At 43.1% G+C, this 18,061-nt stretch overlaps 1 protein-coding gene across 2 annotated transcripts in view; it reads right to left on the bottom strand.

Annotated features, from left to right (window-relative positions):
• The window catches only part of mdn1 (midasin AAA ATPase 1), a 56,724-nt gene that overhangs the window by 15,732 nt on the left and 22,931 nt on the right, over positions 1-18,061 (bottom strand). For both annotated transcript variants that reach the window (XM_026142918.1, XM_026142919.1), the window contains exons 34-69: positions 17,351-17,611; positions 17,068-17,265; positions 15,652-15,860; positions 15,452-15,574; positions 15,125-15,322; positions 14,549-14,656; positions 12,018-12,206; positions 11,347-11,436; positions 10,989-11,252; positions 10,636-10,900; positions 10,339-10,498; positions 10,070-10,186; positions 9,610-9,818; positions 9,376-9,524; positions 8,286-8,485; positions 7,985-8,208; positions 7,687-7,800; positions 7,352-7,481; positions 7,141-7,247; positions 6,930-7,063; positions 6,646-6,812; positions 6,412-6,532; positions 6,069-6,282; positions 5,357-5,597; positions 5,136-5,259; positions 4,754-4,918; positions 4,449-4,663; positions 3,980-4,367; positions 3,543-3,655; positions 2,447-3,119; positions 2,147-2,308; positions 1,647-1,932; positions 1,327-1,565; positions 1,062-1,157; positions 454-548; positions 208-332 (exon numbers count right to left, since the gene is read on the bottom strand). In XM_026142918.1, coding sequence (XP_025998703.1) covers positions 208-332; positions 454-548; positions 1,062-1,157; positions 1,327-1,565; positions 1,647-1,932; positions 2,147-2,308; positions 2,447-3,119; positions 3,543-3,655; positions 3,980-4,367; positions 4,449-4,663; positions 4,754-4,918; positions 5,136-5,259; positions 5,357-5,597; positions 6,069-6,282; positions 6,412-6,532; positions 6,646-6,812; positions 6,930-7,063; positions 7,141-7,247; positions 7,352-7,481; positions 7,687-7,800; positions 7,985-8,208; positions 8,286-8,485; positions 9,376-9,524; positions 9,610-9,818; positions 10,070-10,186; positions 10,339-10,498; positions 10,636-10,900; positions 10,989-11,252; positions 11,347-11,436; positions 12,018-12,206; positions 14,549-14,656; positions 15,125-15,322; positions 15,452-15,574; positions 15,652-15,860; positions 17,068-17,265; positions 17,351-17,611 — 6,873 coding nt within the window. The remainder of the gene's footprint in view (positions 1-207; positions 333-453; positions 549-1,061; positions 1,158-1,326; positions 1,566-1,646; positions 1,933-2,146; positions 2,309-2,446; positions 3,120-3,542; positions 3,656-3,979; positions 4,368-4,448; positions 4,664-4,753; positions 4,919-5,135; positions 5,260-5,356; positions 5,598-6,068; positions 6,283-6,411; positions 6,533-6,645; positions 6,813-6,929; positions 7,064-7,140; positions 7,248-7,351; positions 7,482-7,686; positions 7,801-7,984; positions 8,209-8,285; positions 8,486-9,375; positions 9,525-9,609; positions 9,819-10,069; positions 10,187-10,338; positions 10,499-10,635; positions 10,901-10,988; positions 11,253-11,346; positions 11,437-12,017; positions 12,207-14,548; positions 14,657-15,124; positions 15,323-15,451; positions 15,575-15,651; positions 15,861-17,067; positions 17,266-17,350; positions 17,612-18,061) is intronic.

Raw genomic sequence — 18,061 nt, 5'->3', positions numbered from 1 at the left:
CTGCAGTTTGCATCTCACAGAAATACAGACAGAGAAGCAGAGATAGATCCTCGCTTCCCTTCAGCTGATAAAATTTACACCTTTAATCTGATATTCACCCCCCCCCAGAAGATTTATTTTTATTTTATTATATTAATTTTTAATTAATTAACACCTTTAATAAGACCACCACACTGAGTCAGCACACACAGATTTGTTAGCTTGTACCTGTACAAGTCTCCGTCCTCTGTTCCTCTAGGTATCGCTCCAGCAGCTGGTAGACAGAGAACCAGTGTTTGGTGGACTTCTCTGTGTGACGCTTCATTGCATTGTCAAGACTGCGCGACCAACAACTACAACACAAAAACCAGAGTTAAAAAGCTCCTTATCACAGTGCTTAATTTATGAGCTAGTTAGTGATTGGTTTATATCCAAAAAGTAACAAGTGAATGGATTTATTCATCTTTGTCTTACCTGAGCTCCAGCTTGCGCCACTGAATAATGAGCTGTGTGACGGGTTCCAGTTCCTTCCGCAGAGACACTGAACGGCTGGCGTTATTCTCCCAGTCCTAATGAGGGGAGCAAGGAAAATCAAAGAAAACAGAAATAGATGAGCCCTGTACAATAGGCTCATTTGGATGACCCAATGTCTGCTATTGATGGGCCTCGTTTACTAAAGTATGTAGCAAAATTATTGCTATATGTTTACAAAAAAAAAAAGGAGCGGCTGTGTCAAGTTACAAATGAAATGTGCTGACAGACAGAGGGGTAAAAATGAAAGGTCATCAGACCGTAAGAAGAAAAAAAAAAAAAAAAAAAAAAAAAAAATGGTGGGTGACAAAGAGCAGTTATAAAAAGAAATTCACTGCAATCAATATATATATATATAGATATATATATATATAGATATATATATAGATATATATATAGATATATATATATATATATATATATATGCATGCATGAGTTTACGCAGAGATTTGTACATGAGGCACACTGTCACTCATTTCTTTTACAGAAAATCAACACTTCTTGGTACTGAGGGTGCGTGATTCAGGAGATCTCTTCCTGACAGAAGTCACCTGTGCTTTGCTGAGCAGGATCTCTAGGCCGTTCAGAAACTTAGCCACCGGGCTGGCCAGATTGAAAGCCTTGATTCTCTCCATCACCACATTCAGCTGAAAACACCACATACACATACAGGAATATATGTCAGAAAAACAGAACAAAGTGTAACTGTTGGGATTCTTTACACTGTCCCTGTGAAAGCTGAATTAATGAATATGTATTTATTTGAATCACAATTATGCAAAAATGCTGTATCGAAACCACTTATGGCAAACTTACCTGTTCGAGGGCAGGGTGTCCAGGCCAGTCCTCTAGTCTCTGCTTCACTGCCACACTCAACTGTTCCAACACAGGGAGACAGAGAGAGGCCTCGCTCATGTTAGGGTGCTGGTAGAAGTCATAGGGTCCATCAGGGGTGATGGCCAGACCCTCGCCACCACCAGAGCCCTGCACAGTGTTCTGGAGGATGGCAGAGAGCAGCAGTTCACTGCCTGTCAGCTGCTGGTCCAGGTCAGAGTCTGAAGGGGGAAACAGAGGTTTATACAAGTACACTGGAACTTTGTTACAAGAAAAGGATGCATACAGGCAAAGTTACTAACCAATGAGGTGATAGAAGTGTGACATCACTGGAGAAGCAATCTGATAAGACGAAAGCAGGGCTTTGATGTGTTCTTTACTGTGATTGGCTGGTGCTGTGCTCTTGTACCAAAGCGATTGAGCATATCCCAGACACAGGCGCTGATGAACCTGGATCACTGTATTCAGGGTAGCGGGAGAGAACGCCTTCATCTCAAAAGACTCTTCGGGGGTTTTGTCTTCGAGCCCTTCTAGACTTGTGCCAGCTGCTCCTTCTAAACTTGGCTCAGACACGATGTCTGCAAAGTCCTGGATTCAATATCGACAGAAATTGAGCTTCAAGTGGATATTTATGCTTTCCACATGCAAACAGCTTTTATTTCATTTGGCCTTAAAATATAAAAATGATTGTACTAGATCGTCACCATATGATCCAATATGAGATATGATGGTTAACGTTAGGATCGGATAATCAGAGAATTGATGGGTCATTATTTGCTGTACAACAGCTGTACTGCAGTACCTTGTTGAACTGAGGAAACTGTCGTCTGAAGTCTCGCTCCTCCTGTTCATCCTCAGTCAGTCCTGAGCCGTGCAGTCGGCTACGGCTGCGGTAAAGACTGGCCTCCATTTCTTCATGCTCTTTCCTTCGCCTCTCTCGCTCATCCCACTCATTCACCAAAGCCTGTAAAGAATGACAATAGAAGGAGCAAAGGAAGAGCAGATTTTGCAGGATTTAACAGTTTGGAACAGAAAACTATTTAGATTTATTTAAAGTCATTAGGATGACATCTCTCCCAGTGAAAAGTCTTAAAATCCTGACCTGACAGATGTGTCTGAAGATGCTGCGTGCCTCGTGGCTGAACTCTCCCGTTGACAAGGTGTGACACTGGACATAAAGCAGAGCACTGAGTAGCAGAGTGCAGGACTGAGGCATCACACATGCAGTGTCCTGCTGGGGCAGAAGTTTCACCAGGCTGCGCAGAGTGTCCATACAAACCCTGGAACACAGAAAGTCTGCCCGGACAAGGTACGACGGCAGGCTCGGGGACAGGAATGGGAAAGCCAGAAGGCAAGACACCAGCCTTGGCAAACCAGGTACAGGATTTAGCAAGGCAGCCACCTGGGAGGCTACCAGCCTCATACCATACCGGAGCTGAAGGATACCCGTCCTCACTGGCCCAACAACATCAGGATAAAGGGGATAGTCCTCCAGCAACCTCTGGCAGAAACGCTGCTGGGAGTTCTGCCAAACAGCCTCCTCCTTCAGGACGGCCTGGACTGCTGACTTGGATTTTGAAGCCGAGGAGCCCTCCAGCGTATTGAGCAGCTGGGACAGCAGGTCCTGTATGGCTGATGTCTGACCAATGCTGCACAGGTAGTGCTGGAGCTCCTGGTACAACTGACCATACTGAGGCTCATGAGGACGACAAGCCTGCTTCCTGGAAAGCTCAGCTATCTGCTCCTTCACCTGCTGCATGCGGATCCATAGATACCTAGTAAAGCAAACATCAGGCAGTATAACCTAGAGCTCATTGCATTGCTTCTCAAAGACCTTTTATGGTGGTATTAATGACTCTTTCAAAATGACAGCCTTTGTTTGCTTTTAAAAGTTAATCTTCTTAACAGCGGCTGGTTGTCATTTCATCCAAACGCACAGTAAACATTTGGCTCAAGAGTCCTTAAATTTGCTTAACTACAACCCCACAGAATTACTAGTATTTCTAAATGCGTCACTGCCGCTAGAATTAAAAAAAAAAAAAAAAAAAAAAAAACAGAATCAAATTAATGCACAATGACCAATTATATCAACTCCATTCCCACAGTAAAATCTTCAGAGAGGAATGGGAGTAGTTCTGATTTTCCCTGTGACTTTGATGCAACCGTGACATGCTGAGAGATCAGCATCCAACTCTTACCTGATTCGAGGATGCTGGAAGCCATCAGTTGTGCTGCTCTCCTCCAGTTCTGCTCCGGTCATCAGCTGAGACCACAGGCTCCGCCCTTTCCATTCTTCCTGAAGCAGAGCCAACTGCGACAGACAAAAACAGAGTACTTTTGAGTGTTTTATTGTAGAAAGTACTCTTCATCCACCACATTCCATCCTCTAAAAAAAAAACCTCATCAGAAAATAACATGTTTGAACATGATCTTATAGTGAACTTGGAGTTTATTGTTCAAACCAGAAGACCTCATGTTTTCTTCTAAAGCAGTCTGAAAAGAAAAGGTTACCTTTTTAAAGAAAATTACTTACAATGAACACTACTGTTACATTCACATGAAGCCAATGGTTGTGTGTATTTATACTGACTCAGTTACAAACACTTTACACCTTTGTCAGGAGAGTACTACAGACCTCCTGCTGAGCATAGTTCAGTTTGTAGGCTCTCTTTACAGCTGGGTCAAAGATGGTCTGCGGTGTCCACACTTTGATCTGCAGCAAGCCCATGTTGACCCAGAACACTCCAGAGCGAGCCAGTGAATTGGAGCCTTGGACTTTGCTCTGGACATATTGCTGCAAGCAGGTAAGGCAGGCTTCCACCAGGCCATCAGGGAGTAGTTTAGGAGGCAGGAAGTCTCTAAAGACCGTCTGGATCTCCTGGGCAGCAATAAGAGGGTCAGGGTCTTCCACCAGGCTCTCACAGCTCTCCATGTAGCCTTCCTGCAAGGTGGGAGGCAGCACGTCAGCCATGCTTTGAAGTTGCCGACGCAGGACTGCACCTTGGAGCCTAAAGTCAGTACCCCTGAGGAGAGATAATGCAACTGTCATCAGCAAAGCCCAAAATAAAAATTGCTGGTTAAGGACATTTAATGTTCCATTATACCTGAAATCAGCCAGCGCACGGATGCTCATGTTGTCCCAGAGCACAGCAGAAAGATCCTGCAGCTGCTGAATCCTCCCTTTCCAATCCCCAAGTCTGACATTGGAGAGGGAGAGAAAAGCCTCTCCTGAAGGTTCCCATGAACCACCCGTCTTACTACAGCTGAGCACTTCCAGTACGCAATGGGACCGCACTGCTTTGCTCAGCAGAGCTGGACCCTGGAAACCATATTGCATAAATGTATTAAACAAGCTGAAAACCAGCAGTGTTTGTGGAACAGCGAGTTTGGAGATATTAATAGATGTTACCAGGTTATCTGTTCCTTGGTGCTGCTTTGGATCCGCCTGGGTCTCAGGATGTAGAGGGTCCCATTTAAGCCAGTGTTCTGGGTTTGAGGTTATGCTGCAGGTCCACAGGGAGGATAGAGCCTCCGACAGGAGCTCACACCAAACAAACGGCAGCTCCTCAGCTGGCTGGAAGATAACACATATTTCAGCTTTAAATGGGGATTTTCGTTTGAAAGGCTAACTTCTGGACATGAAATGTCCCGTGTGAGAAATGTGAGTAAAACTGTTCTCAGCAATTGGTTCTTAATGTTTCAACCAGATATAAGTTGAACAGTTGTGATGTAACAAACTCTTTTAGCCGAATATCAACATTTTATATGTGGTCAAACTCATAACTACTGACCCGGTCACTACTGAGCAGGAACCACAGTGGCTGCAGCTGTCTGACATTCATCGGGGTGGACTGGAGGCAGTAACGAAGATGTCTGGAGAGGTCGCGACGTATGCAGTCCTCGGCCTCCTGGTCACTGCAGGTCAACATGAGGAGTTCAGTATACAGTCCATCAACAACATCCAGAACAGATGCTTTTCTATTTTTGATTACACGACAAAGATGAGCCTTACCTAGGAGAAAGAGCTAGATGCAGCAAGTCTGTGCTAAGTCGTAGCTGATTTAGGACGGCAAGTTCCTCCATCAGGGGCCAGAGCTGGGCCCTGCGGCTGAGCTGCTGCAACTCCTCTACGGACAAAGGGACTCCGTCTGTGGACTCGTCATGCTCCGACATGGAACAGACTTCCAAGAGCCCTCTGGAGGTCATGCAACACTCCTGCTGCTCCACACTCGACACCAACCTCTCCATCACCCCTTATGGGAAGACATATGGGACGCATGCCATCATGTAATGTTTCACATTCATGCTCCTGAATGTTTTAATACCAAATGGTATTTCTAAAAGATTTATATTGTATTTAGTTGAGAATCTTGAAGCAACTCTCTAGATTCCAGAAAACATGTTCAACAAAATCTGACTCTAAAAATAAAGTTCAAGATCAACTCCGAGATGGCAACTGAACTTTCCTGTTTCAGCACAGATGATCAAAGTAAATTCAGTAAGCCGAGCATGTGAGTTAAGCACACAGAAACAAAGCCATCATCAACGGAGCTCCAGAAACATGGAGGCTGTACAGATTGTATTCTGATTCTGACGATATATCTGTGATGTAATCACAGTCACTGTTTTTATATATTGAAAGTATATAAGAATCTTATTCTGAGTCCCATAAATATCCAACAATCACATTTTATGGCAAAAGCTTTTCTGCAACTCAAGCTCACCTGACTTTTGAGGGTCCAACTGGTTGTTTGCTAAGAGAATGAGGCCCCAGGCTTCCAGGAGACTTTCTTTGATGTCCAGTCCGAGTCCAGCACCCTGAAGTCGAACCAGCTCTTGCTTCGAATGAATCATGTTGTTGTCCAGTTTTAGATCACTCACATCCAGGGCTTTACTCAGGAGCCTGAGCTGAGATGCACACTTAACTACTGACTCCAGCTGAAAAGACAGATGGATATAGTTTCATCTCATAAATATAAGAATATAAAAGAGTGAGTGACAGATGGTACTTAAACTGGCTTTTATATTACTTTATTATTAGACCTAGCTGATGAATTATATCCAGACCTTAAAAGGAAGAGTTTTCCCCAGGGTTTTCTGAATGCCCTTCAGAGCTGTAGCTACAGACACTGGGGTGGACAGAACAGTCTGGATGGCTGTTGAGGTGGCCTGCAGCTCCTGGTGACCTCTATTTTTAGAACAGCAATTTCAGAAGAAAGTACTTCAGACTAAATAAAAATACATATACAAATACAAAATACTTGTATAAATGATACAAGTATTTGCAAGAAAGGGATTTACTCAAACGTGACATCAGCGTCTCCCAGGAGAAGCTGTGGCAGTCGGAGGATGAGGTGTTTCTGGACCCACTGCCAGTGCAGAGACAGCACAGAGATGCCCTTAGAGTCGGGCGTCAGTGTGCTGCACACATCCCAGAATCGATCGAGCCACTGTAGCAGCTGCAGAATCTAAACGCACAATGACAGTGTTGCAGTTGGAGACCATTCTTGTCAAATTTTAAGGTTGTATTTAGATAAAAGAAGAAATACAAAAGAGTAGATTAAAGAGTCAGATAGCGTTCTAACCTCAAACATAATGTGGTCTGAGATGTAAGGTTGTCCGGTCTGAACAGCCTGCAGGATGAAGTAGCCCCACAACTCAAAGAAGGTTTGCAGGTGCATCAGCACAGGGTGTGGCAGGTGACCAATATCCACAGTCCCTGTGAGGAGGATTTGGGTATTTGTTAACTTTTAGAAGCACTAAATTATATTCTAATATAAAAACCAAAGTGCATACCTTTACTGAAGGCCGTGGCTATTTGCAGTACAGAATTCGGACCAGACAGGTTGACAGCGCAAGTGCATACAACAGACCTCTCTTCTCTGTCCATCATCAGAACGATCCTAACACACAAACCGCTCATTAGCAGTCCATTTGTTAACACAGCAGATCTGCATAACTTGATATAAGACTCGGAATTAAGAGAATAGATAACAATTAGTCCCACCTGTTGGCAACTGCGTTTAGTGCCTCTAGGAACTCCGTGTATCTTTCTTCATCCTCAAAGTTGCACTTGTTGGCCAAAATGTCCAAGTATTGCTTATTCCACCGCATATCCACCAAAATCCTGTATTCATCTGGCAACACAACATTTGTTTAGATGTTATCATTTACTGATAGATACATTCAGTTTTCTTGAAGTTTTCCTAAAGTCATCTAGTAGCAGAAACAGGCAGTAAATTAAAAAACAAACAAACAAAAAAACTTTTATTAAAACTTCAATATTCTAGTGTGCGAATAGATTTCACTTTTCTTTCACCGAAGAACAAGAAAACTGTTTACCTGTGCTGTGGGGCTGGAGTAATTCTGCTAGTGACTTGCCCTTAGCGGCAAGCTTGCTACCAAACACAGCCTTTAAAGCCCTGTTTCCTGCTTCCACCTGGACCAGCGCGGCATCTGTAAGAGTAAACCATCACATTATCAGGGGATCTGCAGCACTGAATAGCCCTGCCATCGATTTGCAAAACAATTTAATTTGACTTTTTGACATTAACTTTGTTTCGAAGAATAAAGCACCTTTGCTGTAGTCTAAATGTTTGGGTTGTTGTGTGTAGTGTAGTTTGTTTGCACTGTAACAAACCAGGAGCATATTTGTGGCTCTTTCCCAAGTGTGACAGCCAGCTGCTGCGCATGATCCAGTCTCCGTGAGAGGCTCTCTCTGTGAGCAGTCTCACTGCCGTGGGGATCAGCCTCAGAGCATTTCCATCCTCCAAACCCCCCACTGCTTCAGAGAACACCAGGCCTTCATGGACACCGCTGTTCTGCAATACCCTCTGTAGGTCACTCAGACTCAGAGGCTGGCTCCTGCAGAAATAAAACTTATGTAATCACTTCTTTAATGAGAAAATGTATGATTTAGCTGGCGTGACTAATTGATTTACCGTTTGCCTTGGAGGCTGAGTGTGTTCAGACAAAATAAGAGGACCTGTCCATCTCTGATAACAGTAGAGAAGCAGGAATCCTCTGTAGAGAGGAGGGCAGAGGGGAAGCTGTCAGGCCAGACTCCAGCACACAGCAACCCACAGCCCCATTCTTCTGTGTCCAGGATGCTCAAGTGCTGCTCAATCACCTGCTGGGCTTTCTAGGAAGAAAATGTACTCATGTTTATTCATCCTTTATGAAGGCTGACCATTTCAAATATTTCAGGTTATCCAGAGTTTCCCCTGATTTTCAGTGGCCTATCAGGGTTGTTGAAGGGTGGTGGTGTCCACCCTTGACTGCATTTAGCTGGATCTGAACAGACAGTATGTCTCTGAACACCTCAGAATTCATCGGGCTACTTTTGTTCTAATCACTAGTCTCCCAGTGTTGCTGGCAGCCATGCATGCCCAAGTCATCACACTGGCTCTGCCGTGTTTTACAGATGATGTGATACGGGCTGTTCTACCTTCTCCATACTTTTTTCTTTCCATCATTCTGGTAGAGGTTAATCTTGGTTTCATCTGTCCAATGAATGTTTTTCCAGAACTATGCCAGCTTTTTTTTTTTTAAAAGCAAAAGTCCAATCTAGTGACCAATCAAGTGGCTTGTATCTTGCAGTGAGCCCTCTGTATTTACTTTCATGCAGTCTTCTTTTAGGGTAGACTTGGATATTGATACGTCTACCTCCTGGAGAGTATTTGTTAATTTGCTTGGTTGTTGTTGCCTGTTGAGAACAGGTTTCTCTTCACCATGGAAATGATTCTGCGATCATCCACCACTGTTGTCTCCCATGGAGTTCACCAGTGCTTTCTTTCTCAGGATGTACCAAACCGCAGATTTTGCCACTCCTAATATTGTAGCAATTTTGCATTTTTCTTTTCTCAGCTTAAGGATGGTTTGTTTCACCTGCATGGAGAGCTTCTATCTATCTATCTATCTATCTATCTATCTATCTAGATATAGAAAAGGTAGATAGATATGGATTCCTATACAATATGGAGAGATCGATAAAGAGATATATCTTGAAAAAAAAACATAACAAAAAAATACCTTCTGGTTGGCAGAATTGTGCTGACAGAAAGAGTAGGCCTCCCCACAGGCATGCTGCAAGGCGCTAGGCAAATCCACACCTCTCTGTAGCTGGCAGCTCAGCAGAGTGGCAGCATGAAGAAGAGAAGCCACTGATGAGGCTGGGGAGTCTAACAGGCAGAGGCCAAATGCTTTGATAACTGCTACAGACAAACCGAGGGCTTATTTATTTATTCTTATGCTGTTAGCACTTACCCCAGATAGCAGATTTAACGGCCTTATGTATTTCAATCAGCAGATCACACACACAGTCCCCGGTCACCCCAGCAGTGTGAAGCAAAATCTTTAGGTCTAGTGTGTCCCAGCACACAGCTTCGTGTTCCCCTGGAATGTAAATCTCCACCCCTCTGTTCCTCATAGCTCTGGAGAGCTCCCCGTGCACAGGATCCATGGTCAGGAACAACCTGGGAAGAAAAACAAACAAACAAAAACACAAAACACACATCTAAGAACTGTTGATGAATGGTAAATGGCCTGTATTTGTATAGCGCTTTTACTAGTCCCCCCTAAGGACCCCAAAGCGCTTTACACACCCAGTCATCCACCCATTCACTCACTGGTGGAGGCAAGCTACAGTTGTAGCCACTGCTGCCCTGGGGCAGACTGACATTAGTGAATGCAACAAACCAGTGATAGTTGTACTTTTTTATACTACCTGAAGTTAGGGTGTGGGGTGATTTTGGGAGTGCTCCCATCTATGACACCACGTTCGTTGATGACGAGTGATCCACCAGGCTCCAGCAGAGCATTGAGGCGATCCAGCACTGAGGCACTAATTACATAAATGCACAATCAGTGCAGTTGGTTATAGTGTTCGTGTCACAGCTGACTTTTATACAACTACAGTTCTTGCTTCACATTTCACAAGTAAAACATGTTTAAGATGAGGGAGAACACAGTTACACATAAGCTAACATTTCTCACTTGCAGAAGTTGACGTTGTCCATAAGCAACCAGTCGCCAGACTGAAGGGCCTGGACGAGCATACCATCCAACCACTCAAAACCTCCGTTTGTCCAGCCGTCCTCCAGCTGAGCCAGACGCTCCTTCAGCAGCGTAAAGTCCATCTGAAGCTTAGACATATCTGAGGACAATACATGTAATGTTATAATATTTTACATACTTGACCAGCAAAAAAACAACAACCAAAAAACAAAACAAAACAAGACACTTGAAACTGTTCCCTTTATATTTTGTCTGTACTCAATAATTGGTTGTTACCAGTGAACACTTTGAGCTTGGTGTTGAGTTTCTGCAGCAGGAGGATGATAACCTCCAGCTTGTTCAGTGCCTCAGAGTTGATTGTTCCTCCAGTTCTTTGCAGTCCTTCCTGCTTCAGCCAATGGCAGAACAGGCCCCATGTCTGCAGCAAGAACTCTGTGTCCTGGATGCCACCATCAAGTGACATCAATCCACGCCTTATTACCATGGCAACTATGTAATCTACACTCTCCAGAACTTGCTGCCACGGGCGCATGATATCCACCTGCAATGAGGAAAAAAGGGAAAGACCGCAGGATGACGTGGTCTGCTATTTTCAGGTTATAAACAAAGACCTGAGTTCTCAGTGTCACCTGCTCAAAGCCTCCCAGTAGCTCTGTGGTGTCCATGGCACTGTTCATGGCCATGATTCTGAGGCGATGTCCAGTCAGTAGAGAGAGCAGTCTCACCAGGCTGGTCTTTCCACTTGCTGTGGGGCCGACCAGTATGGTCATCCAGCCCATCTCCACACACTTCATCAGGGACTCCAGAGGCCTTAAGCACTGATGTGTGATGGACAGCGGTGTGTCTGGAGCCACATTGGCTCCACCACTGCGATGCAGCACAGAGTAGCCCACCTGCAACAGCAAATGATTGGAGGGTAATTTGCAAACTATGATTTGAAATGAAATAAAACAAAACAAGTTTTATTGTTTTGACAAATCAACAAACCTGTAGGTTGAATGGAGTGATGTGGAACTCTCTGGGGCCGCAGTAAGGCTCAAAGTCCTCCCCAAACACCTTCCTGAACACAGACAGCACCTATACGGCACGGGAGGAGGTTCAGTATTGCCACTGGTCATGAACTAAAGTATAACTGACTCCCAGTACCTAATAACTGAACACAATTCAGTTCAGCCACCAGCAGCACAGTTTCCAACATGCTTCTGATAAGAGGTTTTTGCAGTGAAAGTCCTGCCATATTGGAGAACAGTCCTAGCCCCTCCTGACATGAATATCACCAAGCCAGCCAACTTGGTTTTAAGCTTCTGATAAAATCACAGTGGAGGTATTCCAATAGTGCTATTCGTTGCGATTTAATGTTCTTTTCTCTCCTTATAGGAAGTCAAACTGTTAGTCCGTAGGATATCGAGATATTTCAATAAGAGGAAATTCAAACTTGTAGTGGGCTAAACACAAACCCTTGTAGAACACCACATTTAACAGATTGAAAAGTCCAAAGTTACAGTTTCAGTACACTTGGCTTATGACAATGGAGTTTTCGTCCTCGTCTGAAGATATGCGATTCTAAATTGACTACATATGTGATAAGGAAAGAGCACTTAAACTGTACGTCATTCACATACTTAGCAGGCTATGAAAAAGCTGGTAAAACAGTTTACCTGAGCTTTATCAGACTCTGTTCTCATTCTGTCAGCATACACCAATGCCACATGCTGGCCTGGGTTAAAAAATCCAGGTGCTTGGTCAGCCTGCATAAGTTGACACCAACGGAACAAGTCACGCAGGTTGAACTCCCAGGGACTTCCTCTCTGACCCCAATGTCTGTCTTTACACACTTCCTGGACAAGCTGTGGAGAGAACACATTAAAAAAATGCATTAAAATAAAAAAGTATCCTTTAGTCTTTTCTTTATATTTTGTTACATACAGTGCACATACATTAATGCTTTTGTGCATTAAAAATAGCCAAAGTTTAAATAATGAGGTTAAATGATAAATGGTAAATGACCTGGAATCACCCAATTCACATTGGGTGCACTATCCATGGACTGTCAGTGTGTAAATATTGATGACAAGACCCAGCAACAGCACACTCTTTAAAGAGTTTACTTGGTTGTTAAAAGGGATCAATCTCATGTAGGAGTGAGCGGTTTAGCCACTGCCAAGTTGACGTAAGCATCTGGTGAAGACCCATACTTTGGACAATGCCTCTATCTGGCAATAGAGCTCACTGCTGGCAGACGGGCACCCCTGGAGTGGAGTGGACAGTGAACACGCTACCTTTATGGAACCAAAAAACCAGCTTTACATGCTTTCCAACCTGGCGCTATGATGAAGGGTAATAAACTGAAAGACGCAACCCACACTAGCATCTGGTGACCAAGGTGTAAAATGTGATTTTCAGTCCATCATGGATGGCGTTTTCTCTGGTCTGGTGATGCATTATACCTAACACTCATCACTGTGAGAGATCCATGTCATATAACTCTAACATAACAGGAGGCTTGTTTATGTGATTTGATATTTCACAGAGACAAAAATGGTTTTGGAGTTTGAAATTCTCAAAACTGGACGACAACATCCAATTCAGAAAAGAATTCAGCAGATCAGTTTGCCTAGGTTTTCATGGCGGTATGCTTTAGATAATTCTGTTGAAATGTAAACCTCCACACAAGCCTGGAACCCTGAGCACTCAGTAAAGCGGACTGGATGGAGGGAACATATTGATGTGGTGACACTTACTGCAGGGTGTCCTCTAAAAAGAAAGCACACAGGAAATTACTGCCAGACAGTGCAATCCTGGTTTCACCAGAACAGATCAGGTTCATTTGAGCAAACTCTCATTAGGTCATCATGTCTTTTAGCAAGCAATTAGCCCACTTTTCCCTTAAAGCCTGAAGAAATGCACTGATGGATTTTGGCATAGACAAAATATAAGCATGGATCCATGCTAGCTTATCAATGGCACCCTGCTGGTGGCTGGGTAACAGCATGGAGATATTTCTTGACCTACACTTTGGGTGCTTTAGTACCAACTGACCATTGTTCACATGCCAAGCCTACCTGACTGTTGTTGATGAAAGAGACAATCGTCTCTGTCCACAGTGGACACATATTCTAAAGGTTGCTTCTAGCAAAGTAACACATCAAGTTGCAAAGCTCAAATCACTACAAACTAATTGTTTGACCATGAGAACGAGTTTGCTGTGCTCAAATAGGCTACACTGTCAATCCAATACAGCATCTTTGGGATGTGGGGGAACGGCAGATTCGCTTCATGGATGTGCAACCGACAAATAACAACCAACTGTGTGATGCTATTATACCAATATGGACCGGAAACTCTAAGGAATGTTTCCAGCACCTTTTTAAATCTATGCCACACAAAAATGAATCTAGTTTTGGAGGCAAAATGAGTCCAACCATGTTCTAGCATCATTGAAGTAAGTAGATATAATAAATGTGCGGAAAACCTAACAGAAACCAACAAAATAAAGGAAAAGAGAAAAGCATACTGTGATGGCTGCACTTACAGCCACACAGTGGTAATACCCACCATGTTAGTGTAGAGGCTTATAAGTAACATTGCATTCACATTTCTTTCTTTAAATATAGGAATTTATTTACAGGACAATAAATAACTGGTTTTGGTTTAGAATTCATTCACATATCCACATAACACTGCATTCTAAAATAAGTGCGCACATTTTAGTTTACACTGTTATGTATGATTAATCTTTTGTTTTCTGAGTTACCTTAGTTGCAGCTGTTCCAGTCCCTTGATTAAGGAGCCAAGAGGTGGAAAAGGGGCGGAGCGAGGTTTAAAGGAAGGCTACAAATTGGTTCACGCCATAATTCAGGACCAGGGGGGGGGGGGGGAATTAGAGTTCATTATGTTTGGTTTAGTTAGGTTTTGTGTGTTTTACCCCTTCTCCTGTTTTTGTGGGCTGATCAGCCACTATTTAAGTTTCCCCTTTGTCTCGTTAAGTTAGGTCAGTTTGTTTGTGTTATCGGTTGTGTTGTCAACTTTGAGTAGAGTTTTGTTAGTTTGACCTCTTTTATGGGCCCAAGATTTTGATTCTTTTTGCATGAGTTAACCAATTGTGTTTTTTGGGTTAAATAAAAAAAAGCATTTTTTGGACTTTAACCTGTGCCTAAGTTTCCTTCACTGCTCGGTCCATCACACATACCCTGTTACTGAATTCGACCATTTTGATAACAATTTCCTTGTCGATACTGGGAAAAATCAAGTCTCCTATGAACTCCATGTCCTTGCTGGTAAGCTGGTCCACAAAAACCTGGGAAGACAGGGCCAGATAAGAGTTCATGAAAAACAGCAACCAGAATATGAATGATGGAGTAGCTCATCTGGCTGATCCATCATAGTTCAGAGGTCATTTTAAGGTTACTTTGTAGAAATGGAGTGTTTTACAAAAACTGCCTACATTGTTTTTGCACAACTACACTACTTTTCTGAACAGGCACAGATGTCACCACTGTAGTTTTCACATGTTTATGGTGTGATAAGCAATCACAGTGACTGAAATTATTCACAAATAAAAAAACAAAAATAGCTGAAACCTGACACACCAAGTCTTCTTTTATCCCCTGCAACAAGCACATTATAAAAATCTTACTCTTAATTTTTAAGTGGATCTGGTCAACTAAATAACTGTCTATTAAGACTATTCTACCGCACATAAAAGCTTTTCTATGAAAATAAAAAAAATAAAATAAAAAAGCAAAAACCCTTAATCAGGTCTTACCTGAGTGAATCTGTTGAGGAAGGATTTGGGCAGCCCCTTACGCCCCCCACCTTGAGTGAAAGGGTTCTGGCATCCAAAGATCTTCGTCTTGTCATGCTGTACCTGAAAGCTCATGGCCAGTTCTGGAATGTAGATCTCTGCTCGGTGATCAAAGCAGGCATTAAGACCTTCCAGCACTGACTGAGAGGCCAAGTTCAACTATGATGGAAAAACACCAGTAATACAGCTGATCAGTCTAATCAGATTGTTTGGAGTTTGAAAAATGTTAGAGCAAAACTATAAAATCAGTGTACAAAACTGCAAGAGTGTTAAAAGAGTGATCCCTACCTCGTCCAGTACCACCCAGTGCCCTGCCTTCAAAGCAGCCAAAAGGGGGCCATCGCGCCACGCAAACTCTCCTCCCTTCCCACCCTCCACTGGGAGATCTGTCCCAAATAAATCGGTGACATCCTGCAGAGAGTGTATGTCATCATTACCAGAGGCTTTACAGTCAAGTTCAGAGCACAGTGCTGAGCATGTCAATTTACCGTTTGCTCCGACAGGTTGATTCTGACCAGATGGTTTCCAGAAGCTTTTGCTAGTGCAGCCACCAGGCTGGTTTTTCCCACGCCAGGTGAGCCCTCGAGGAGCACAGGCCTCTGCAGCTTCAGTGCCCGCAGAATCCTCTGAGCATTCACTGCAGTGGTGCCTGCTGCAATGGCGTAGTTTGACAGGTTACGGCTCTCGGTGTGAGGCCCTGGAAACAAAGGCATTATAAGACATTACGCAAACATCAGTGAACTCATCACAAGCACTTAAAGAGTTGTATGTGTGTTATCATGGAAGACAGGTCCACTGTACACTATCGGTCAAAAAGTTATTCTAGTTATTTATTACAATTCAAGTCATTCAAGTCAAATGAATAGCTTGAAATGGTACAAAGGTAAGTGGTGAACTAACTGCCAGAGGTTAAATAAAGAGGTAAGGATACCCAAAAGTGTAACATGATGTACATTTCAGAATGATACAAAAATGGAAGACAGACAGTCCATCATAACACTTATAAATGTAGGTGTTTCCTACAGAGAAACTGCAAACAAAGTCAAGGTGTCAGTGAGTACAGTTTCCTTCACCATTAAAAGGCACTCAAAAACAAACTCTGACAGGAGGAGGTTTGACAGACCCAAAGACATAACTAAATCAAGTTTCTGGGAGTTAACAGCTTGCATTGTCCAAGCTATGCCAGAACTGCCTCAGGAAAAAGAACAAGATGGTAAGCTTGAAAACATGGAGTGACCAGCACAGTCTCCAGACTTAAACCCCATGGAGATGGTTTGAGATGAACTGGACAGAAGAGTGAAAGCAAAGAAACCTACAAGTGCCACACATTTATGGGAACTTCTGCAACAGATATGGGAAGAACTTCTACTGGTTTTTATTGTAGAAAGAATGCTTTCAGCTGTTATATCTGCCAAAGGTGGTTACTTTGACGAGTCAAAAGTTTAGAATACATTTTGGTCTATAAATTGATTCCTCCAATCGCTTATTTGTACGATGCTTTCATTTCAGAGTGCAGTGAGACATCAAAGCGGCATCATTTTCAATAAAAAAAACAAAAAAAAACAGGAAAAATGGGGTGTTCTAAAACTTTTGACCGGTAGTATACATGAGCATGTGTAGTTTCATGTAAAGAAAGTCTTTGTAGAAGTGGTGCAGAACAGGATCCACATCTCGGAATAAAGCAGCTGTTCTAGAGCGGCAACTAGCCCGCTATGGGAGGACATAGAGCTACTGCATCACGTTGTACTGAACTTTATTGCACTAAAAACTCAGCTTGAATTAGATGACACACTTTTCCCAACACTGTTAATGATTAATAAAATTAAAAAATGGTGTGGATATGTCCAGGCTATTCTAGCCCGGTGATTCCTTAATAGTACATTAAGGAATCACTAAATGTATACCTAATGCGATGTAGAAGGGATCAATGCCAAAGAAATCTTCTCCCCACTGAGGCTCCCGTGGCAAATTGCTGTCATACACTCTCAGGGCATCCATTACATCCTGGTCCAGCTTGGTCATCTTGCTTAGTCTCTGCTGCAGGAAGCTCAAGCACAGACGACGAGCAAGGAGGACACCGTCTGCACAGGAGGCTGTGGTCCCTGCAAAGAAGCCAGAATGGATCTACCAACAATTTCTTTCAGTGCCAAACTTTCAGCAGAATTTAAACATAAGCCATCAGCTGACCTGAGCCAATGCCATCGATATAAACGAGACAAGCAGCGTGGATGAAGGCGGTAACAGTGTCCAGACGCAGGTCCCACTCGGCTTCATCTTCGTCTTCAATAGCTCCCATGGTCATGAAGCTATCTTCATCCCGCTCGCACACAGCATTGAGGAAGTTGACCCATGAAAGAATGTCTCTAACACTCAGGATGCAGCGGCGGCCAAAGTCCTGCTGTGTGAGCCACTCGATGAAGTCCAGCATTAGCTCTGCAACATCCCCACCTGTGTTCAATTAAAAAGTTATATTCACCTGCTTGAAATCAGTCATTTTAATTATCACCTTCTTTAACATAACCTCTAATGAGAACTCAGTGGCAACAGCACACTATGGAAATTCCACATCTGCTACACAACTCGATATTCACTCTGGATTTTAGCTTTTCTTTATTCTCAAACTTCTGAGAAACGTGCATCTCTTTAAATGCTAAATAGTCTCCCATGTTCTAGACTCGAGGCTCTAACTACACCTGTTATACTGCTCAACAAAGTGTGTATTAGAGCTGTCTTTTTTAAAATGACTGCCTGCTACTGCTGGAAACAATGTGGAATTGTGGAGACAAACCAGAAGAATAAAATTGAAGTTAACTAAAAAACATCATACATGGTTCATAACATAAAAGTCAAACGCTTTTTAAACTATGCACTTGGTCATTTTAAACCCGGTGAACTGTA

This window comes from Astatotilapia calliptera, chromosome 15 (assembly GCF_900246225.1).
Source record: "Astatotilapia calliptera chromosome 15, fAstCal1.2, whole genome shotgun sequence".
Classification (NCBI taxonomy): domain Eukaryota; kingdom Metazoa; phylum Chordata; class Actinopteri; order Cichliformes; family Cichlidae; genus Astatotilapia; species Astatotilapia calliptera.
The sequence above is the reverse complement of the archived record's forward strand: the minus strand, read 5'-3'. Positions and strand labels throughout refer to the sequence as shown.